General features: G+C 43.3%; 1 protein-coding gene and 1 long non-coding RNA gene across 2 annotated transcripts in view; one reads left to right on the forward strand and one right to left on the reverse strand.

Annotated features, from left to right (window-relative positions):
- Positions 1-8205, forward strand: part of LOC132652290 (uncharacterized) — a 32407-nt gene extending 24202 nt beyond the window's left edge. The window contains exons 2-3 of the long non-coding RNA XR_009589776.1: positions 1594-1681; positions 2824-8205. This is a non-coding gene — a long non-coding RNA (uncharacterized LOC132652290). The remainder of the gene's footprint in view (positions 1-1593; positions 1682-2823) is intronic.
- On the reverse strand, positions 7529-22594 carry St8sia3 (ST8 alpha-N-acetyl-neuraminide alpha-2,8-sialyltransferase 3). Its single transcript, XM_021641800.2, has 4 exons — positions 22027-22594; positions 20635-20757; positions 17851-18408; positions 7529-16356 (listed from the first exon to the last, which is right to left on the reverse strand). Exons 1-4 carry the CDS (start codon positions 22203-22205, stop codon positions 16074-16076), a joined length of 1143 nt encoding a protein of 380 aa, XP_021497475.1. The 5' UTR covers positions 22206-22594; the 3' UTR covers positions 7529-16073.
- Between the last annotated feature and the right edge of the window lie 1347 nt (positions 22595-23941).

Genomic DNA, 23941 nt, shown 5'->3' on the forward strand with positions numbered 1-23941 from the left:
AATGAGACTACCCAAGAATAGCTTTTGCAGGGACCTTAAGATATGACTTGAAGAAGAGATGCAGGTTAAGTCTGAGCAACTGTGCAGTCAACAAACACTGCCTACTCTAGATGGGTCAGAGCAAAGGGCACAGAGGATTATGGGATGTGGTTCTTATCCTTAAGGAACAAATGTTCATGGAGTTATACAATACAGAACAGAAACATAAAGCAAGAGGAACTAAAAGTCAGTGAATCAGAAAACATAAAGAATACACTCAATGTGTGAATTTTTATGTCATGACAAACAATCCCACATCAGGATGAGGACATTTATCTGGAGAATGCAAGCTTATTTGGGGTAGGGAGCTGTAATTTGGAGCACTTTCTGAATGGATTGCATCTTGTGGTTGTATTTCTTTCTGAGATTTTGAAGTCTAGGAAATTTTATTCATGTAGATAATCAAGGCCAGGCTTTGATCATAAACGAACACCAACAGTCAGTGATTTTAAGAACAGAAGTAGGCGTGGCTCACTTAGGCATGACTGGGAATGAAAAACCATGACTCAACTTCCTGAGGATGTCCTTTTAATGTGACTTAGTGAAGAATGTACTGATGCGCTCCTTGTTTGCCTTGCAGGAACTTGGTTTATTTCTCTCACTTCCCCCCCCCCGTCCAACTGTGACCTCCCATTTGCCACCTGGGATTCCCACTCCAAGGATGACAGATTTCTAGTTCTCAACCAGATAGTGTGATAGCCGAACATTTTTTAAAAAAAGATGGGTTGGGTGAGTCATCCTAGGAGCTGTGTTTGCGTTTGGAGGGGTACACTATTGGAGGGGTACACTCTGCCAGAACTTACACATATTGAAGAAAAAGTCTCATTACAAAAATAGTGCAGGGTCTGGAGCTGAGATTACTTAAACTTGCATGCACAAGGGCAGGGACATTGGTATGGCCATGGGAGCTGGCAAGGGGAAGGACTCTGGGCTGAACATAGAAGAAAGGTCTACGTAAACAGAAGAAAGAGAACCAGGAGGCTTTCTCTGACACATGGACTGTGTCCCGGCAGCCTCAGAAGAATGGCAGTGGGTTTGAGTTGCTGTATGAAAATACTGTAGGCTTGATAGCTTATGAACAATGGGCATCTTGGTGCCTGGAGAGTCTCACATTAGGGTTGGCAGGTTGTTGGTTCATATCTTGTACACTTAATTATGTCCTCATGGACTGAAAGGGGGCAAGTCAGTTCTCAGGGAGTCCGTTTAATAATCTCTGTCACGGTTTTGACCTGATGGTCTAATGGCTTTCCAATGGCCCGTTTTCTAATCTCATTGGAAATTGGTTTCCAACGTAAGAGTTGGAAGGCACACAAATATTTAGAACACTGCAGATTGTTCAGAAAGGTTATCAGAGTGCGAACCCCACCCATATGATGGAAAGTCCAGGTACCCACTGAGAAGGACCAACAAAGATGGGGTGAATGACAATTCTCTTGTCCCTAATAGGTGATTCATGAGTCTCTATATAGTACCTAGATAAATCCGACCTCCTTTCTTCTATACTAAAAGCTCTGTGAACTTAACTCGTCCACTATCTCTTCTTTTGTTTGCTAGATCTGTCAAGTGGAAAATGTCTTTCAGAGGTGGATCAAGGAATGAGCAAGGAAAAGCCATGAAACAGTATGGACATCCAGGGTGGCAGGTAAGTGACGTGATGTATGTCCCATCTGGATACCCCTGGATACTGGCATGAAGAGTAGGCCATTTTCTCACCCTGAGCTTCACATTACACACAGTCATTCTGCTCTGGACGTGCTCGAATGGTGAAAACTTTCCTACAGACATTCCATTTTGAAAGACACAGTGTGTCTAAAAGAAGGCAGCAAGTGTTGTGCTCTATTTCCTATAGACCTCTCCCTGGCTACACATTGTTGACTTCCACGTAGCCTGTTTTTTTCTTTTTCTTTATTTTCTTCTTTTTTCTTTTTATTTCTTTTTTTTCTTTTTTTTTTTAGAAAGAGATCACCAACTGAAGTTCCACTTTTCTTCCCAATAGACTCTGTTTGCTGATTAGGTCACAAGGTTTCAGGAAGCTAAATCAGACATATTAGTGTTTGTGACTAAAGTTGCTGCGATCTATATCTATATATCTGTGCTATCTGCTGCAAAGATGAGAATGAGTCTTAAATTGATCTTTAAGGTGTTGAACAAATGTGTCCACTGAAACAGTTTAGATACTTCTTTTAAACTTATCACTTTGTGTCATAGGTTGGTCAACTTTCATATTTTCCTCATCCACGTGTTTTCCTGTTAAACCCTGTGCATGTACCCCAGCCAGAGAACTCAGTCACACAAGATCAATACCACCGGCGCTGACCGGCTCTTTGGTGTGGGAAATGAGATCTTGTCTTCTAGGAATGTCTTTAGAATTTGTTGATTTTTGGTGGTGTGTGATTTGCTTCAGCGTCCGTTATAAGAACACCCATTTATTGTCAACAGACAATGGAGAGCTCTGCGAAATCTAATTAATTTGAAGAAATAACTTCTGCCACCCAATAATCCCGCTGAGCTTCTGTAGAAGGATGTGTTACCTGGAAAGGTAATAATCATACACGGAGTGTATCAGAGCCTGGGTGCATCATTTGGTTGTATTCTCTGGCTCTCTATGAGTTTTTTTTTCTCCCTTTTTAATTAATTAATTAATTTATTACAATTTATTCACTTTCTCTATGAGTTCTTGAATGACTTTGTATGTGTTTATTTTAAGTGGATGTACACAACTGAATTGTAGCTACTCAAAACATGTCTACCTAAAATGTCATAATGTGACTTTATTTATAACAGGAGTCAAGACAAAACTACGCAGAGCAAGCAGCTTGAGACTCAGTTGAGGTCTAAGCTCAGTGGTGAGTCATTGGAGAAGAAGATGAAGGCAGAAGTCTGCATTTACAAGCCAAGGGATACCAAGGGTGAAGCACATGCAACAGTTACGAGTCAGAGCCTTCAAAGGAGCCAACCTGCCGATACCGTGACTGCATAGATTTGTCCTCCATCACTGTGTGTTGTTTTAAGCCACCAAGACTGTAGAAATTAATTATGGCCACCTTTACAAACTAATGTGATGATGATCAAACTAAATAGTTAACATAGTAAGGGGCTTGTTATTTAAAGTAGATGTTGTCAAATTAGGACCCAGTGGCCTGAATCTAGTTGCTGTCTGATATGGAAACACAGCCACTGTCATTTGCTTATATCATATCTGGTTGCTTTTGTGCCCAAACAGCAGAGTTGAGTTGCCTTGACAGAAGCTACACGTCACACACAGACGAACATGTTACTGAAGTTTTTAATTTTTTTGGATGCAAATCTACCTTCCTTATGAAAGAAATTGCCGGTTGGGATTTTATGATGACTGCTTTAGCTAGTTTTAATGTCTGCCTTGAAAAATCGATGTTATATTTTAAATTTGGTTAGAGCACATCTCTCCCACAGCACTGGTGTTATGGACTAAGAGAAGCTCCACAAAGCCAGCTGGCCTGCACCTTTTGTACAGCGTCAAGGTGGATCATTTAGTTCAACCTCTTCACTCGACTTCCTGGACTTTACGTAAACTGGAAGCATTATTAGGCTGGTAGATGGAGCAAGCAATAAACATACTCTTAGAGTAAAGAAAAGGACTATCTATCATTGTATTGAAGGACTGTCTTTCCCCCCATGATCCAGGCGCCTCTTACTTGATTAGTAATGAGGATCCAAACAGATGAGTTTTTCCTTGAGTGTGTGAAGATCTCCCAGCTCGTAAAAGAGAGACACAGGGACTGAACGTAAGAAGCTTTCAATAGCTTAGCTACTGACTTGAGTTTTGCATATGAGATTCATAATTTCTCCATAAAGAAAGTTATATTCAGTGACAATGCATGATTTTCTTCTAACCTTTTTTTTCACAAGTTTTCTAGGAGAACATTTAGAAATTCGGTTGTTGAATCTCTATTTGAACATTTCTGCCTGGCTCTGAAAAGATTGGTGTGTGTGTGTGTGTGTGTGTGTGTGTTCACTCCTATGTTTTAATGTAGGAGGGTGTAAATGTGTGTGCACGTGTGTGCTTGACATTTGTGTGCATGTGGAGGCCAGATGTCACCCTCAGGAATCATTCCCCAGGGGCTGTCCATTTTGTTTTTCGAGACAGGGTCTCTCATTGTCCGGGGCTTGCCAGTTTGGCTAGACTGGTTAGTCAGCAAGGACCAAGTTTTCCTCCTGTTGCCACCTCCTTACCACTGGGGTTATAGGCACATGCAATCATGCCCAGATTTTTATTTCTTAAATTTTATTTATTTGTTTATTGTCTTTATGTATGTGTGTGTGTGTGTGTTGCACACATGGAGATCACAGGACAAATTTCTGGAGTTGTCTTTCTTCTTCCACCATGTGGGTCCCAGGAGTCCAACTCTGGTCCACAGGCTTGGCTGCTGGTACAGTTACCTGCTGAGCCAACTTTCTGGCCCCATGCCAAGCTTTTCAGTGTGGGCTCCGGGAATTGAACTCAGATCCTCATGATTGTATGGCAAGAATTTTACTGACTAAGCTATCTCCCCAGACCCTGAACATTTTTTTTTCTCATAAAACTTAAAGTTCTTGAAAATTTACTCCAAGGAAATAATGAAATAGCCAACATTTTTCAGAGCATTGTCTGTAGCCATGAGAATTTACGAATTACTTACATTTTAAGCAATAGCAGAGAATTGGTTAAGTAAGTTACAGTGCTCTAATGCTCATTCTGAGAGTTATCCTTCAATATTTAATAATGTAGAAAGATGCTTTTGGTATAATTTTATAAAACTAGAAAGGCGGGAAAGATAGGGTATATGTGGTACATAACAGACACATGTTCAGGGAAGCAGTGGCGAGGTTTGAGTAGTTTGAAGACATCCCTGTGCCTGCCTCCATTCTCTACTGTTTCATTAATGTTTTTAATCACTGTAAAATAAGAAAAGGAGGCAGTCTGCTTCTTTAAGTATTTTTACCTGGAGTGGAAAATTGTGAATTGACGTAAAAGCCAAGTTCTTTCCCCCTTCTCTGGGAGCTGACAAAGTGCTTCAATTGTGGCTTGTTAGAACAGCACCTTTGGGACAGTCAGGTCCCCCACACCCCACTCCATCCCCCGCCAAGTCTCAGTTTCTTCACCTGCATCCAGTATGGAGCATCAAGGAGTTCACAGAGAACCGGAGTTCCTGGTGAGCTAGTGTCAAAAGTGTGGTCTTTAAGCTCACCGACTCACTGGAATCCCACACCTACAGTGGCCCCAGCTGAGGCTGGCACCAGTTGCCCCTGCTCCGTGATTGCTCCCTGAGGAAGCCCAGCTAGCACAGGCTCTCCCAACACTTATTTAGATGGAAGCTGAAAGATGTACTACTTCCCTGCTCTGGGGGCCGTAGGGTCAGATTGGTTGTTTTATGAGATTATTTCTCTCATTTTAAGTCCTCTTTGTCTTGATCAAGTGGTGGCAATGCATTTTCTTAGGAAAAAAAATTTCCATTAAAAAAATTTAATTTGTACTAATCAGCCCCAGGCAGAGAGTCTGCAATAAGCTTGATGTCGATTTCATGTTTCGCTGAAGTTGGTGAAATGTTTTGCTTAGGACTGTCCCGCCTCCCCTATCTACTCTCTTTCTCTTTCTGAGTGTGCATACGTGCAGGGTAGGAGAGAAATCATCAAATATGATTTTCAGAAAATAAAAACCCTGAATATTGCATTTGGGCTCTGAAACTTCGATTATCTTCCCTTGAATTAACCCTTTCTCTCCCCCACCTTCACATCCCTCCTCTCTCAAGACAGGATCTCACTATGTATTCTAGGTCTATAATTTGTAACCCGTGCCTCTGCTTCCTGTGTGTTAGGCCTGCTGAGCTTGTGTAACTTTACCTGCATTTCCAGCATCCTCTGAGCCACCCAGGATCAAATACACCCCTGGGATACATTGAGGCATTTCCCTAACAAGACTTTAGATTTCTTCAAGACAGGCATTGTAATTTTACCAATTTTGTGTTCTCTTTTCTCTCTTCTCCTTTCTCTATCCTTCCCTCCCTCCCTCCATCATCCTTTCCTTCTTTTATTCTTTCTTGTTGAGTGTAGCTCACAGTGCTGTCTGAGAAAGCACAGGGCTTGTGGTGTCTGTGGTACAGATACAAAGATGTAGAGGGAGATAATAAAAGAAGAGTTGAAACGCACATACACTGTGCTGTGCACCTATCCACCTATCTGCATCCTGTAGATACTGCTTGGCAGCTTACTGAGATCCTTGCACTGTTCTCAGCGCTAAGGCCATAGCATAAGTAAGACTGGCTATGGTTCCCGCTTTACCTAAGGTAGAACTTATAACACAGTGCAAAACACAGCTAAACAATGGAAGGATTATTTCTCATGATGGGAAAAAAATCACAGAGGAGAAAAATAGCACAAAGAGAGAAAAGGCTGATGGTGACAGTGCTACGAAGAGTGATCTAATGGCATTCTAGGAGTAGAAGGCACAAGGCCGAGGGTCAGCCTGAGTTCTCGCTGTGAGTCATTTTTAGGTGTAGCAGGGACCAAGTTCTTAAGTGTTTCTCATTTGTACTCAACTCCCTTTCTCTTTGGTTTCCTTCTGCCTTCCTCCCCCTCTCTTTTCTCTTTCTTGCTGTTTCCTCCTCCCCCTCTTGCTGTTTCCTCCTCCCCCTCTTCCCGTCTCTTGGAGCTTGAACCCAAAGTCGTGTGAACACTGAACAAATGTGCTGCTACTGAGCCCTTTCACCCAGTTCTTTCATGTTTGAGAGAGATCTCATGTAGTTCAGGATGACCTTAAGATCCTGAACTTTCTGCCTCTAAGTTTTGGGATTTATAGGCATACACCACCAAATCTGGCTCACTCTATGCTCTCTTTCTCTGTCTGTCTCTCTCTTCCTGTGTGTGTCTCTATCTCTTTCTGACTTTGTCTGTCTGTCTGTCTCTCTGCTCTCTTAAGCCTGCCTGCCTGCCTCTCTGTCTGTCTGTCTTTGACTCTCCTCATCTCTCTATAGGATTCAATATAGCTAAGGTTGGCCTTGAACTCAATATGTAGCCAAGTGTGACCTTAACCTTCTGGTACTCCTGCTTCCTTCAGGTCACTGTGATTATAGGACTATGATACCATATTTAATTTATGTGATTCCTGAGATTGAACCCAGGGCTTTGTGAACTCTAGGTAAGTGTTCAGTCCACTGGGCTCCATCCTCAGACTTGTGGCTCACTCGATCATTGATTAAATAGAATGTAATTGTCAGGAGTAAACTATTATTGGTAGTTACATCATTTAAGGGCCCAATGGGGAAAATGCATATATGCATTTTTAGCATTCGCTGTTGGTTCATGGCTATAGACAGGCAGGACCTACCTGTGTGGACTTGTCCTGGAAGCTGCCAGAAGACGGTCTCACTGGGAAAGAAAAGGGGAGGATTCGTTTGTTTTACATGTGAGTGGGTATAGGCTAACATTGGTAGATGTGTGGGCCTTCTGAGTGGGGCAGAGACAGAGAGCAGCATTTTCCCAATGCACAACAAAACAGTTTATTTAAAAGCAATGCATCCAGTACTGTGTTTGACACATGGCGCAACAAGGCAGGCACATTCATACTTAACAAGTACATTTCGGAAGCTGTCGAAGCAAACTTTTGTATTTTCTTCGCAAAGTACAGTCACAACACACACACACACCACACACACACAGAGTTATCTCTGTGAAAGATGGTCATTCTTGCTCACCTAGAAGGCAGGATATATTTACATGGTGCTCAGCCCAGACGTGCTGGCTTCTTTCAGGCCTCTGTGGCCCTCATTGTCTTGCAGCTTCTTTCCAAAGACAGGTAAGGGTGCCTCCCACAAGACAAATGAGACTCTGATTGGTAAAGCCCCCCCCCATGTCTTTCGAAGACCATAAAATGTCCAGTGTGGTTGAGTGGGGGTAAAGTGTCTCCACATACAATGGCACTTCCCAAAACAAATAGGTCAATGAGGGTGGGGGAAGGGCTGCTATGACAATAACAAGAGGTTTTCACCTGGCATGTTTGTTCATCCCGCTTATTTCTTTAATAACTTACATTCACCATTTTGTCACATTTTAACCTTTTGGTTTTATCATCACAATATAAAGGACTCTATTCTACATCATTCTATTCCATTCCTTAAAATGATACTGAAACTAAAGAATAAAACAAAACAAGTGAAGTGTGAGAAATTGTCACATGTCCTTCTGTCTTTCTTGACTTCTAATTTATGTTTTTACAGTGAACTGTCCGGATTTCCAACCATAGCATGAAATCCAAGGCTTTAATTCTAGCTGGGTAGAGATGTCTCTTCAGAATCTCAGCATTGAGGATGCCGACCTACAGTTGAAACAGAAATGGTCTAGATCCATGAAGCCTCCTGTGCTGTTAAGCTCCTTTGAGATGGTGGTCTCACATTGTGGTCCTTTGATGTGGTTTTCCTAGGTCAGTGGTTCTCAACTTGGGGGTCAACAGACCCTTTCACAGGAACTGCGTATCAGATATTCTGCACAACGGATGTTTACATTACAATTCATGACAGTAGCAAAATGACAGTTATATAGCAGCAACAAAATAATTTTATGGCCAGGGGGTCACCGCCACATGAGGAATTGTTTCAAAGCTCACAGCTTTAGGAAGGTTGAGAACCACTCACCGTCCTACCTGGGAGGGTTTCAGTGCCAGTTACTGATGCCTGATGAGTAAATCTCAACTGGCCATAGGCTCTGACGGAGCTCTAGTGGCAAAACTCAGTTCATATACACATGTGCGACTGTATTTCTGAAATGTGGCTCAACAGAATTTCTAATATGGCTCAAAGGTCACAAAAACTACTGAGTTTTGCAAGTGCCTCAGTAATTTCATGTAGCCAAACCTCATTCCCACTGTCTATCCATTTTTCTCCTGCACCTTTTTATCTAACAAGGGGGAGGCTGTGTAGCAATGAATATGTTCATAATAAAATTGAGTTTTCCTGTCAAGTTTTTTTTGTGATAGTAGCGATGGACTTCTCCTCTGGTCAGAAAAAGAGACAGAAGTTAATGACACTCATTATGCCAACAGACAATTTGTTGGGAGGACTGAAAATCCCCTTGAACACATACCTGACTCATTTGAAACAAAATGTAGCTTGCTCAGTACAAAGAAACAAGCTCATTTCAGTGATGATAAGAAAATCAGAAAACTGTGCCCAGAGTTGTGGCACACATCTTTAATTCCAGCACTTAGAAGACAGAGGCAGGTGGATTTCTGCGAGACAGAGGCCATCCTCATGTCCGTATAGTAACTCCCAGGCCAGTCCTAGCTATACAATGAGACCCTGTCTCAGAAACAATAAACAGATCAAACTCCTAGAAAACAGTTACGCGTTAGCCTTTTAAACATAATGCAGAAATGTCCAACAAGAGTTTCAAACATCTACTGTGTAGAAATAACTATGGGACTGGCTGGATATTTCATTATGTGAGCAAAGTAGATTTGGTCTTTGGGATCTAATTTTAATTCACTCTGTGCAGAACGAAAATCTACGGTCATTCACCATCTGAGGAATTAAGTACATTTTCTCCCATCATTGCCTTTCAAAGGATTTCATTAAGCCATCCAAGAATGACTCCCATCAGAAAAAACCTCTCACTTTGCAAACCAGACTTGTTCTGTATCTCATCACTGTTTTTGATGTCTTGATCCTCAATAAGGAGTGCATTCATAACTAATGGTGTGAAGGGACAGCATCTCTGCTACCCAGTGCCACAGAACTACAGGGCAGCATGCTGTTCAGTAGGATTTTTTTTTCAGAGGCCAGACAGAGTTAGCTAAGCTGAGAAGAGAGTGGAACATGGCACCTTGTTCTATCAATCTTGTTCGCTCAGCAGAAGTCTGAAACGCAGTAGTGTCTTTGAATTATTCTGACTTGATCTTAGAGAGATGCTCAGCTTTTTACTTGTGCAAGCTCCAGGCACAAGGCTGAGCATTCCCTCACTGTGTTACAGACTTTGAGCCATGGATCTTTTGCAGATGCGTGGGACTAGGAACACTATCTTGTTAGCCTGCTTCTTTGCAGTTTGATGAATGCGTGTGAATTTTTTGTTTCCGGAAGAGTACAAGTAAGTGGACAAGTAAAAACTCATCTGAACATGATTGTCACTGCCAATTAAATTAGAGAGTGTTCACCTGGAAGGTCACTCCTTGACAGTAGGAAAACCATGGATGACAATCTTCTAAGATGAAGACTGGTGGAGAAACTCCCATCAGCCCATGGCTAAGAAATATTTGGATACTTCAGAGCTTTCACCTAGAGGGCACAATAACATGCTCTTTTTCTAGAAATTAGCTAACTGACCAAGGTAGATTTTCTGTCTTGTTGATAAGGGGCATTTGAATATCTCCCAAAGCCACTCCTACCAGCTACTCGCCGATCCAGAGTTGTTCGGGCAGTGCTATGCTGAAACCAGCTCGTATGTCAAAGCTGGCTCTGGGGAACCTGGGCACGTTTGAGCCGGCTGACGTTAAGCTAGCAGCTGGACGTTGGTTCTGATGAGATTGCGTACACGTGGAAACGCAGAAGTTTACCAAAGCAGTTGTCAGACACCTAGCTACACAGCAGAGGTAAAACTGTTTCTCAGTCTCACAGAAGGAAATCAAAGGTGCTCCTGCATATTGGGATGATCAAGAGTTTCTTATGTAGACAGTGGGGAGAAAAAACATGTCCTCGAACCTCCTGAAGATGGTGGCATGTTATCCAGCAGGGGGTGGAACAAGACAGCTAGTAATGGCTGACCGCTTTGCTTAAGTGCATTGGTCTTAGAGTTTTAGTTCTATGAGTTTCTTCTGCTCGGGGGACAGGTTTCATTTTAGCTCAAATATCACAACATTGGAACATTCCTCCATTGAGGCATTGCTCAGAGGCCAAGATCAGACCACCTGAGGCATACTTTAGCCTCTGGGAATGAATCCCAAATTGAATCTGAACGAATCATTTAACTTGTTTTTCTGGTCTATCCATTTACAAAGATGAATGACTCAAGATTTGCCTCTTTGAAAGGTAGATAGTGGAATAAAAAGAACTAGCCTTGGAGCAAAGTCCACAAAAGTACGTTCCTCATTTTGTCTGCTGGCTTGTATCTGTTTTGACTACACTGACAGATTACTACCACACACTTGAAAATTAGCAGATGGTCAGTGTGGCCAGACGTTGACAGGCAGAATCATTAATGCTGTGTATATATTCTCATGTGCCATAATAACTTTAAGGAATATTTGATACTACGTACACAAGGGATGCTCTGGTCAAAGCGGTATAGGTGTATTTTTCTGTGAAATATGCTCTCAGTTTCCATAGGCCTCATCAGAACCATCCAGGAGTCTTTTTAGGTTGGATTTGTCTCAGGATAGGATGATTCAGAGATGTGGATCAAGGAGCAAGAATTCTATCTCAAGGTGTTCCTCATTATGTACATTGTTGCTCACACATCATCGGCATCCACCAGGTCCTAATTCCCACCCCCACTCCCTACTGTCACTTGAAACTGGAGTCAGTTGCTCAGCAACTGGCTCCTCATCGATTCTAACAATAAGAGACTGAGCTTCATCGAGGGTTAAAACACCTATTCAACCACACATATCTTTAACAAATCGTCACAATAAAAATAAATGTTCAGCCATATTACGTAACAAATAATAACATTCTAAAACTTTTCCCCATTCGAAACATTATCTTTATGTGGCAAAGCAGTCAGAGTGTGAGAGAGGCAGGGTTAGTCATTTTGGTCCTTGGTGTCAGCTCACCAGTGGCCTTGATTAAGTGGGCCACAGATTAAGCGGCTTAGACAGACTGGCCAAGATGCCCTCAATTCCCAGCACCAATGGTAGTCCATCAGAGCTCTTCAGTCACACACACAGCCCCACCTCTGGTCAAAGGTCAGTTATACCCATTTGGGAAGTAGCAGAGCTAAGCAAATGTTTGTCTGATACATTCAGTTATGAGAAGGAAGGCCCGAAGGACCTAGAACTCTACAGAAAAGTTCTCAGAATGTCGCTTGAAAGGAACAAAGAACCACCGAAGTTACTCATTATGCTCTGTACTGTCTTAGCAAACTGAACTAATACAATAATTCAAAGCCTGTTGTTGAAATTGCTTGGGACATGGAGAACGTTTCTTAACTCCAGGCTCCCCTGCTGAAAATTATACACAAGGAGAAGTACACAGCCACTTCCAACCTTCAGCTTCTAAATCGTGCATACATACTGTTAAAACAAGATTTTTATTAAGATGAACACGTTATCCGGGACGATTTCAGCTGTCAGCTACGTACCATCAATAACTGAGCTGGGATTTATCAGACAATGATCTCACAAGAGGATTGTCTTATTTTAAGGGAGAGTGGGTGGTTCTCAGCAGACTGCTGTGTCCTGGCCAAGCGGCTCCTCTATTGCTGTGTACCCAGGCAAGTGCATTTAATAATCTTTCCCCCTTCTTCCCTTATGGCCTCTCTCCATTATGTTTGTGCTCCAAAGATTCTAGATCCAAACTGTTCTCCCTTTTTTGAGCTTATCTTTGATCCTGATAAGATTAAGGTGTAGAAATATAACTTCTTCAAAAATCACCTATGTGAATTTTTGGAAAAATAATCGCTCTAGTCTCTGTATCTCAATTTTTATATTTGTAAAGCCAAGAAGGGCTAAAGAACTCAATGGAGCCTCCCTTTCCATGGTTCCTGCTTCAGTGGGGCCCACGAGTTACTGTCTGCCTGTCTGGTACCTTGCCTGCAGTTAGAAAGCATTTACTTACATTCATTGAATTCCCTGTAACATTAGTTTTATCCGGGAACTCACATTCATCAGTACTGACAGCATTGGTATCAGGAGGCTGGGTGACTGAGTGGGGTCTTTCTTTGTACATCCTTGCTGTAGCCCATGTCTGATATTCAGATCACAGACAGATGATCACAGACAGATGGTTCAGTGGTCATAGTTGGCACTGCTCAACATAAGCACCACTAAACCATTTTTATATGGTTAAAGTTACTTAGAACAGGAACACATCTAGAAATGCAGACTGATGGTACCCTGTCTATCATGTTCAGGGTCCTAGGTTGGATCCCAAGTTGTTGTATTCACACACAACCCCTAAATTTCTGGGTGTCAGGACAACCAGCCTATGACTGTGTCTTCCCAGGATCAAAATGACCCTCAGAACAGTTGATGAAACCAAAGGTGTAGCAATGTGCAGGCCACTAGGGGTTTGTGATTTCCTTTTCTCCTCTGCTACTTAATTAGTTATTTTCAGACATCCTTGGGGGCTTTACAGTGAAATTCATTCACATAGCTGACGGTGTTCTCTGTTCGAAGCAGGCAAAGAGAGAGAGAGAGAGAGAGAGAGAGAGAGAGAGAGAGAGAGAATATTCTAACAAAAGAAATATGCTAGCCAGATCCAACTAAATGAGGTCAACCAAGAAGGGCAGAGGTATGAATGGCACCACCCATAGAGGAAGCTCAGCTGTCCCTCTTCTCTGTCCACTGTGCTTGAGTCTACAAGCCTGGAGACTGGGGAAACCAACAAGCTCTGCCTGCCTTTCTAATAAGGGAGCATCTTGAAAGCAGCTACACAGGTTTACACTTTGAAATAGCCTTGAAAAACAGAAAAGAAAAATGTATGGTAAGCTGGTGGCTGCATTTCCAAACCATTGGAGCAACAGGTTCAGGGTACAACTGATGGTAAAAATAGCTGTAAACAAACAAAATCTTCCACAACCATTATTGATGAGATCAAATTTAAAAAGACTCTGGATAATTAACTAGCTTGGGGATCTTCTGATCTTTGGGTATTTTATCTTTCCCAGTGCAAAGAGTCCGGATTTATATTTAGTAAGACCTAATGGGCACATTGAGATTAAAGCTCTGGAATCAGAACCTGCCCTGGATAATCTTGGCATTAATATCCCTTAGCTGCAACCAGATGAACTAAGTGCTCAACAATAGCCAGGCCTTTCAATCATGACAACAACTGACGTAGTTCTGTCAGTTATCATTCTCAGTGTCCTGTGCTCTTTAAAGTGACAGGGCACAGCCATGGTGTGGTTTAAAGTGACAGAGTATGGGCCGTGGTGCGCTTTGCATGCCCGTGAAATTACCATTGAATTTTAAAGTGTTTTAAAAATAGCTTATACTTTTAATTTTCTTATTCTCTGTAGAGTTAATGATTCATATTTTAAAATATTTACCCTTATCTCATCTGTCTGAACGATTGACATTCACAGGGAGTAAGATGGGCCACAGTTGGTATTGTGTTTGGATCTCAATGGTCTTCTTTCACTAGATTGTATCTGGGAATACATAGAATAGCTTTTTGAGAAGAACAGCGAAGCTTCAGGACCATGTGGTACCCAAGTACAAGGACTGTGTGTTTCTTTGCTGCACTTAGACATGATTGTTTCTTCCCAAAGAGGGGCCATGCGCTGACGATCGAACTGTAGCAATGGTTTAAAGTTATTTACAACGCTGCGAGCGATCTAGATGAGATTTCTGGAAAGGGATGAGCTGCCCCTCTGGGACATATAACAAATGTGCTCCACAGGCACTTGGAAAGAGGAAAGAAACTCTTATTAAAATTTAACATCAACTTGGCCAGACTTGGGGTTGAACTGGAAGAACAAAGTGCTACTCAGTGTAAAAGCCTGAGATGGGATTTCTACTGATACAGCTGAAAGAATGAGAACAATGGCCAACTGATCTCAAATTCCAAAGGTTATTTAGGACCACGTCTTGCCACTGCATAAAGGCTTTTCTTTTTCAAATGCTCAATGTATAGGCGCACAGACTTGGTTTCAGTAGAACAGAGAATAGTTTCTATAGCTGTCTCAAAGAAAGCAAGCATGTCTAGGTGGTGTTGGTGGGGATGTCACAGAAAGGAGCTGACGTGACTAATGGCCAGCCTGGCCAAAGCTCTAGCTTGTCTTCCACACCAACTCTTGTGCTTCTCAAATGGTCACAACACTTGGTAGGGTCTATAACTTGCAAACACTCTTCTTCCCTTCTCTTCATAGTCCCCAGGCTTTTAAATGACACCCAATGCCTCTTTGTTCTGAGAGAGTGCCCAGCCTAGAGACTGCAGAAGGCCTAAGCTAGAAGGCCCTTGTAGAATCTGCCACAATTGCACTCATGCCAACAGATGCAATGCCACCCACACCGTGGGCTTCCTTTGTGACAAAAAAGAGCATATGCTGCTCTACCCAGCTGGACCACCCTCCTGTAGAACAACAGGATGGACAAGTGACAATTTGAAAAGAGGCATTTCCTATAGAATTCATCATGAAGTAAGTCATCATGATTTTTTCAGTTTGTCAGGAAATATCAAAAGTTACCCAGAGCCTTGAACACATCAAGTACAGATGCAAACACATACAAGCAAAGCAAACCCATAATTGTTCCTAACAGATTATTAAATCCAATGCTAGTAGGGCAACAGGAAGTGTGTGTGAGTGTGTGTGTGTGTGTGTGTGTGTGTGTATGACAGAGGGGGGTAAGGGAGAGGGAGAGAGGGAGGAAGGTATGGAGAGAGGGAAGGAGAGAGAGAAAGAGAGAGAAAGAAAGGGAGGATATGCAATCTGCAAACCACAGTTTTTTGTTTTTGAAGAGTCTGATCCCCCTGGCAAAAGAGATCCTGCTGCAGTTGGCCAGAGCTCTCTGGTTATGAGGACTGTATTGGCGTAGAGCTGAAGAGACGAGAGCCATGGTCCTCATCCATATGGGAGTCAGTTTATTATTAAAATACAAACTCAGAACTATTTCAAGCCATTCTCTGTGCAGCATACTTCCAAATGCATTATTACCTTTACCAATCAACTCTAATTCATGTGGCTTCAATGCACCTGTCCTACATTTGTTAAGACCAGTCAAAGAGCAGTGCAAAAGAGGAAGAGAAGATATCTTTTCCTGTGAGTGGCACACAAGCTTTGCCAGGTTGTCTCTGGGGTTCTATTCTGGAGACTATTCAATTTGGTTTGGGGGCACTTTTAAACAGCCATTTGGCACTTTCCACCTGGAGTTCTTAGGCACAGTGTGACAGAGTGAGCTTGGTGAGCCCTTCGCCATGCATTCGATAGAGAAGCTGAAACTCAGCAGGCAGCTGGTGAGACTCCTGCCACTTGGTGGTAAATTTGGTTCCTTTTTTGTCATAGTAATGGTATGGAAGATCCTCCCTGGTGTTGGGGTCAAATCCGAAAGGCCAGAATCCATACAAGTGGATCTCTTCACATATTGCAGATGCAAGAGTGTACATCAGAATACCTGTGCTCAGCCGTTTGGGTGACAAGTGTTTGTTTTTCCAGTACCTGGAGAACAATAAGTACATAGAGATTCAGTGGCCGATACTGAAGGTTTCAGGGAGATAAGTCAACAGGCAGGGCTGGGAGCTAGCTAGATTTTTCTAGACTGTTTAGGTTTCATGGATAGATACACTTTCCAGTCCCATTATGTTGGCCTGTTTTCCCTTCCAGATGAGATTTAAAATGTCATAAAAATGGAGCAGAAAGAAGCAAAATGATAAAGCAAAATAATTTTGGACAGGTTGATAAACGACCTAGGTTCAAATTGAGGTTCTGCCCATTTTTAGTAGTAACTTTGGACAAACAAACTCTGTGTATTCAGCTGTTAAACTTTGGGGTCTCCTGTTATCTCTGACATTCTCAGAAATGGCACCAGTTTACGTATGTCACCCTTGTTATAATTATTCACCACACCCATCTTCTCAAAGAAAAGGTCCCAGCTCGGACTATAAACAACACAGTTACCCTTCCTTTTGGAGACACACCAATTTACTAGACTATGAGTTCTCCTTCAATGGAAGCTCAACGAAAGAGATCTTAAATTTGGAAGATTTTAGGAAGCAACAGGAAGGGAATCTCTATTACAGCATGCACCTGTGGGTATCAGGCCTTCCAGAACCCACTGGAACTTATAAGATCTGTCCTCCGGTATGATCCTGAGGTTCCTTACATAGGAGGGCATGGGAGTTGAGGCAATGCACAGATGAGTTAAAGAAAAAAAGTTTTACAATTACTCTTTCCTTTTTAAATGCCCTGGATAATTGTCTCACTTCTGGCTGCTTATTACAGTCTTCTAAAGGGTTGTAAAAACACCAAGTGCTTGGGCCTTGCCTCCCTCACCACGTTAGAGTCTTTCAAGTACATCCCAGGGAGTAGTGCTGTTTTTCAGTGATTCTGATAAACAGCCAGAACTGGATGCTACTGGACTATATGGAAATGTTGCATCTCTAGCCAAACTCCTTATCAAGCCATAAGGGACAGCAATGAGCTCCTTAAATACTCAAATATCTAATTATAAAAGCAGATCATGTCATTTATGATTTATCCAAGTGGGTTCCAAATGTTGCAAATCTATAAACACCTAAGCATTAATCAAAAAGGGCACTGTAAAGTCAATTGTGATTTTTTTTTCTTTTTAAAATTACTAATTCCTTTAAAAATTGCTTTGAATAACTTAGCCACTGGTGTTACAGGAATATACCTATTTATACAAGAGAAATTCTTGATTTATGGTGATTTCCATGACTATGCATTAAGAAGGGGACAGAAAATAAAAAGGGATGAGTGATGAAAAGTCTTCTCATCTGGCACTTGGTCACGAGTTAGTGATAAACTGAACTTTTTAACTAGAATGATTCTTTCATTCATTACAAAGATAAGAGTTTGTCCTCAAGAACTAAGCCAACAACTAGTGAGCTGGGTGGCTCCCATGCCCAAGAGATTACAATATTGATTTGCCATCTGGTGGGGTATGAGTTAAATGGAATAAAATATACACACCTGTTGACATGTTGCATTATATTTCCAGGCCAAGCCAACTGGACTTTTAACTGACCTCTGTGCTCAACAAAAAAGTCAACTAACGTTCTGGTTACAGTTGCAGAAGTGTGAAAGAAAAACGCAGGGATCCAGAGAATGGCCCCATCAAGCTTTTTTAAACTGAGGAAGAAGTTGTTACGGTCTTGAATGGTTAAAAGATTGTTGTAATATTTTTCCAGGATGCTGGGGTTGAAGGTTGTAAGGTTGGTTTTCCTTCCAACATCTTTTTGGAAAGCTTCCGTCGGGGCAAAGTTGCATCGAAAAACAAAATCTGATTTATCTATTTCTTGTCCGCACTGACTCCCTGTCAAGATTCCACTGTTTCCAACCACAGCACAAATATTATAACGCTTATTCATAATGGGTGACACATCTGGAAGCAGGGACCGGAAGTTATTGCTAATGGAGAAAACATATTTATGGCTGGAATAATCATAATGCATCAGTTGTCCGATCCGAACACTATTCTTGGTCAAAGAAAAATTTTTTATTACATCGACATGCTGAAGAATTTCTTGCCTAAAATAAAAAAAGATTCATTAAATACTTTCCATTCAAAAGAACCAAGTTTTCATCTTATGCTTCCATTTCGCTCAGACAAGAATCTTAAGCACATTCAATTCAAGTAAAAGTACACATTCATATTCGTGGGCTCCATAGGGAAGCCTGCTTTGTAATGCACAGGCATGACAATATATCTCAGTCAAGTTCAGAATGTAACCTTTGGATGCTAGTAAATTCACTGCACAGTTTTGGCTACTATTTCTTGGTTTTGTGGTCTATTAGAAGAGTGTATTTGATTAGGGGGAGGCAGATGTCAAGAATTGTTAGAAAATACAGGGAGACAATTTACACAGGCCTAAAAGAGCTCGCATTAACTCACAAGCATTGGTCACTTAGAGTTTGTAACTAGGGACTACTTGTTTGCTATTGGACTGTGCTGGTCAAGAAATATCAAGTACTACAGGTGTCCAAATAAAAACTAAATAGATACGGGTCAGTACATGACACAGTACTATCTATTATTAAAATATAAAAATGGAAAGAGCAGTGGGCATGGTTAGTTAATAGAAATGAGATGATAATCTCATTAAGGCATGCCGAATAATCAAGCATAATTTTTTTTTCTGTTCGATTGTATGGAATCACAATTTAGCAGGATATAGGTAATCCTTCAGAAAAAAAATGCCTTTGAAATCTGAAAAAAAAAAAACAAGGTAAGAGAAAAGTGATACTTAGAATTGACTTCAGTTTGATTTCACATTGAGCTTTCTGTGAAATTGTCCTCTTCTAAAGTCTCAGGCACTTAAAATAGTTAAGAGACAAGTCATGTGCAACTTTGCTGCAGGTTCCCCAGTGACAAGAAAGCCAATTGAAACACCCTTGCCTTCTGTTTAAACAACAGCAGGGTGCAAAGAAATATTCTCAAATTCCACTACAGTGTAGGCTGGTGCAGTCACTTCAGTTTTCAGCACAATTCTTAGAGCAGTGACGAGGCAACTTAAAGTGATACTGTTAAGATTAATCATAGATTTCCTGAGAAATGGATTGAACAGCAGGAAGTTTTGGGAAGGAAGTGTTCTTTTGATAGACCACTAGAAATACGCCACCCAGTGCAGGAAAATCCTGTAATCAAGTTACAGAGGTGTTCAGTGTGTTTAGGGGACTGGTATACAGCATTCTACAATGAAAACTGTACTGTCTGCAAAATTAAATTTAGATGAAAATTCCCAAAGGCTAACACTGAAAAGCACTTCCATGGTTTAGAATTAATGGCCACAAACTAGTTTATAATTAAGCACAAATACTTTAAAAATTGTAGCCATCATCCTATGATACCAATTAAAAATAACCCACAATATTTTTCGGACACCATGTGTTTTTGTTTTGATTCTGCCAGTAGATTATAATTTCTTTCTTTCTTTCTTTTTTTTTTTTAAGTACAATGACAGTAATGCTAGAGCAAAAACACAGCTCCCTTACTGGTTTGTAAAGTAAATATTCACAGGCCTAATGAATACACTAGATGGCTCACACTGCATTTAGTGGCATAACAATCCTACTGCGAAGGGGGTGTCTAAGGCCCTGAGACCAAAGTCACCGAAACTTAATTTCCTTCTTCTCCTCCCACCTAAAACAAAACCAAACAATAAAGACAAACCTTCCTCACGTGTAAAAACAGGCTACCACAATTAATAAGAGTGAAGTTAGTTTTTTAAAAGCTGCAAAAGCTTAATAAAAGCAAACAGGCAAAACCAAAACAAAATTAAGTTTACATACATATATATATATATATATATATATATATATATATATATATCCACATCTTCACTAGTGATGTGATGTGGTTGCATTATATTTTCCGTGTTTCAATAAAGTTATATAATTACATTATGAAGCAAGAGATCACCTGCTTGCAATGAAACCTTTTCTTTTTCGTAGACAGCTTTGATGCAGCCCAGACTTCACATCATGCTGCTTAGTGAAGGCCAAATTACAAAGGGTACTGACCTTCCTGATTCTTCCTTTTTAGAGGGCGCTTTAAGCCTTTGAGAGGGATGGCTACTCATCACCTCCTCTCGATTTTAGACCAGGAGGAAAAAGCCCCTACACTCGAAGGTGGGGTGAAATGAGTTGTGTCTTTGTGTGTGTGTGTGGTGGTAGTTTTGGATTTGCTTTTATACTGCTTGTTTTATTGAGTTTCGAAATGAAAAACAACAATAAAAACCTCTCTTCCTATCCTACCTTTGACGTAAAAACGCTGTCCGATTAAATGTCCACTTAGAAGGTTTTTCTTGGAGTTCGTGGGTGAGAGAATTCGTAATGGGCACAAATGACGGGTCTAGAAACTTCAGCGCAAACTGTGACCTGAAGAGGAGCATGAGTTCAGACAGGTGCTGGCCTCAGCGGGGAGAACCCAGGGAGCAGAGCGACTGCTCCAGCAACAACCGGAGGGGGCAGCTGGCACGCGGGCAGGCCCACCCAACGGCCCCTCTCCTTTGGCACATTCTCTGCTCCTGCACGTACCCGTTGGAAGGCACGAAAGGGGGAAACTTTCCCCCCATTGTCTAGCCCTCCCGGTGCAGGAGAGACAGTAAGAAAGATGGCGCTCACGCCGCCAGCGAGGGTTGGAGCCCGGCGCAGGGCCGCAGTCCGCCGCGCGTCAGGGACTACGAGTCAGCACCGCGGACAGCAGCCGCCGCCCGGCCGGACCCAGCCACCCCCCGAGCCCCGAGAATTGATTTTTTTGGAGAAAGGGCAGAGGAAATTCGAGACTCTGGCGAAAGGGGTGGGGGTGGGGGCGGCTCCGGGCTTAACCTTTTCCTTCCCGAGCCCAAGTCTGATTTCCCCCTCGGCCTTTAGTTGGAGACCCCCAGAGGCCGCCTGCAGCCAAGCCCTCCTGCCCAGGCCTGGCTTTTCCAGCTTTGCCCACAGGGTGCAGCTTGTGGCTGCCACCCACCAGGCAGCAGGCGGTGCGGGGGACAGCTCCTGGCCCGCACAGGTAGGGGTTGGGCTCCGGTTTAGCTGTGCGGGGCTGTGCCCCGCGGTGACTTCGATCGGGCAAGGGTGGGCGGCCCTCGGCCCAAGGCTTGCTTCCCGCGGGGGCTGAGGAATTGCAGAAATCCAGGAGAGGAGGGGGCGGGTGGCAGCGGGGGAAGGGTCGAGGAAGGACCCCCAGGGACTTCAAGAGAATAAACCTGCGCATCGTTAGAGGAGAACGGGGAGGAGGGGAGGGGTGGCGGAGCAGTCGGCGCCTGCGCCATTAGACCGCCCCAGCCAGGCCTGCGGAGTCCGCCGCCAGTGCTCGGCCAGGGCGCCCACCTCACGCCTTTGCCCATCTCTGGGTTCAACGCCCCCTCCCGCCGTTCAAACACCGCCTCCCGCTCTTAGCACCCACACCCCAGTTTTGAGATGGGGGAGGGGATGCAGAGGAAGACTAGAAGAAATTCAATCACATCGATTAGGACCAAGGCTTTTAGGGACTTTGGGATAAAAAATAAAGTGGAGAAGGAAGGGAGAGGCAGAAAAAAAGGAGTGAAAGGTCCACGCAGTTACCGAGAAGCCTTCCCTCGCGGTCCCCCAACACACCATCGACCCGAGGTACCCGAGGGCGCTCAGACAGAGGCCCACACTCACCGGAATCCCGCGTGGAACATGTACATTCGGGGCGCCCCCGGGCTGGCGTACTTGGGAGTGGTGAAGATGTTCTCCTTTTTCAGGGACACGTAGCTGATGAGCGATAAAATCAGCAGGGCCACGCTGAGCATGACCAGCCCTAGCACACTGGCGACTCGGGCCATTTTGCAATTTCTCATCCCGGGCTAAGGCTGGGTTTAGGGAAACCGGGGAAATCGGTCCATTGAGCGGCCAGCAGCCCGCTAGCGTGTGAGTGTGTGTGTGCGTGCGTGTGTGCTCGCGGGCGCTTGTGAGTGTGTGTGTGTGGCGGGGGAGGGGGGACCCAGGCAGTTGAGTCGCGGAGGTGGGGAGCGACCTGGAGCCCCGGGGGGAAGCGGGAGCCGCACCCCCACCCCACCTCGGGGGCAGGGGCGAGCCTGGCCTGGAGCCGAGCAGGAAGATGGAGGGTCTGCGCGGCGGCGTGGCTGGCGACGGAGCACAAGGAGCAGTGCGTCCCCGGCTGCCGGCTCAGGCTCCCCCGCGCGTTTCCAGCGAGGTTGCCATCTCCGCTGCCGCCTGCAAGATAAATGTGATTGGAATAGTGTTACACTTCGATCTAGGCACAGGATTTAATTAATGAACTCTAATCTCCTAAATAACCAGGAGGAGGGGTGCAGGGGAGGGAGGGCAGGAGGGGAAGTGGCGGGATGGGGGGTGGGGGACGGGTAGGAGGCTGAGGCTGGAGCCCACCCCAAGGGCCTTCAGGACCCGCTATGGGTACAGCCGAGTAGGTGGCTGTCAGGAGACAGATGCACAAACTTAGTTTAATGAACCATTCATTACTTTATAAAATACATCACGAAATAGGACGATAAATAACCTGATTTGCTACCGTGGAGGGTAAACGCCAGCTGGGTACTTCTCAGAGATGCAAGGAGAATGGTGTTTAGCAAGGCAAACATTTAAAAGCTTTCTTATCTCCATCAGGCTTCTCTCTGAGCCCCACAGGCAGCACCTGCTGCAGCCTCTCTCTACAAGGAAGATCCAAATGGCAGCTGGGCCAGCCTTTGAAGACATTCTGGATAATATTCGAAGTTGTCTCATCGTGTGCTCCTTACTTATAGACTTATCCCTAAAGGTTGGGTATAAGGTGATCTGTAAGTGTGGAAGGCGTGACTGTGTCCCTCACGTCCCTCTCAGTGGTTGGCTTATGGATCCCAGTATCAGGCTTGACCTGATAGTTAACAGTTAGACCTGATTGATACTCTTTTGCTTACTCCTTAGACCAGCCTTCTGGCCGGGAGAGTTCTGGCCTAAGGTTCCCAGAAGCCAGACCCGCTATAAAGGCACAAAATGTTTTGTTTTGTTTTGCAGGACTTAAGACCTAGGTAAGAGGGGCTTGACTGGAGGGTGGTAGGAAGATACATTTTGAATTGCTTGACCATTTTGTCTACTTACACGCACAGGCTGTCTATCTTAATATCCATTAGAAATGCAAGTTGTCCAATTTCAGACACGCTCTGAGGAAACTCACTTGTTTCTTTAGCTTTGCTCTTTGCAGTTAGATTATGTTCTTTTCTTCCCTCACCTCATGGTTTGATCAGTCAGCGCCACTAAAAGAAGATCAAGGTGAGAAGTTGGCTTTTGAGAGCCTTTTCCATCCAAGGGTGGTGACACATGTCTGTAATCCCAGCACTCAGAGAGGCAGGTGGATCTCCATGAGTTCTAGGCCAGCTTGATCTACAAAGCGAGTCCAGGACAGCCAAGGATACACAGAAAAACCCTTTCTCTCTGAACAAAGAAACAAACAAACCAAACAACAACAACAACAACAAAAAAAGAGAGGCTTTTCCATAAAACAAGTTGAGATTTCTCCCAGAGACTTCTTGCCTTTAAGAAGGTAGAAGCACCTAATGGTATGCTTTGCCTTCGGGAG

Source organism: Meriones unguiculatus, chromosome 2 (genome assembly GCF_030254825.1).
Source record: "Meriones unguiculatus strain TT.TT164.6M chromosome 2, Bangor_MerUng_6.1, whole genome shotgun sequence".
NCBI classification, from domain to species: Eukaryota; Metazoa; Chordata; class Mammalia; order Rodentia; family Muridae; genus Meriones; species Meriones unguiculatus.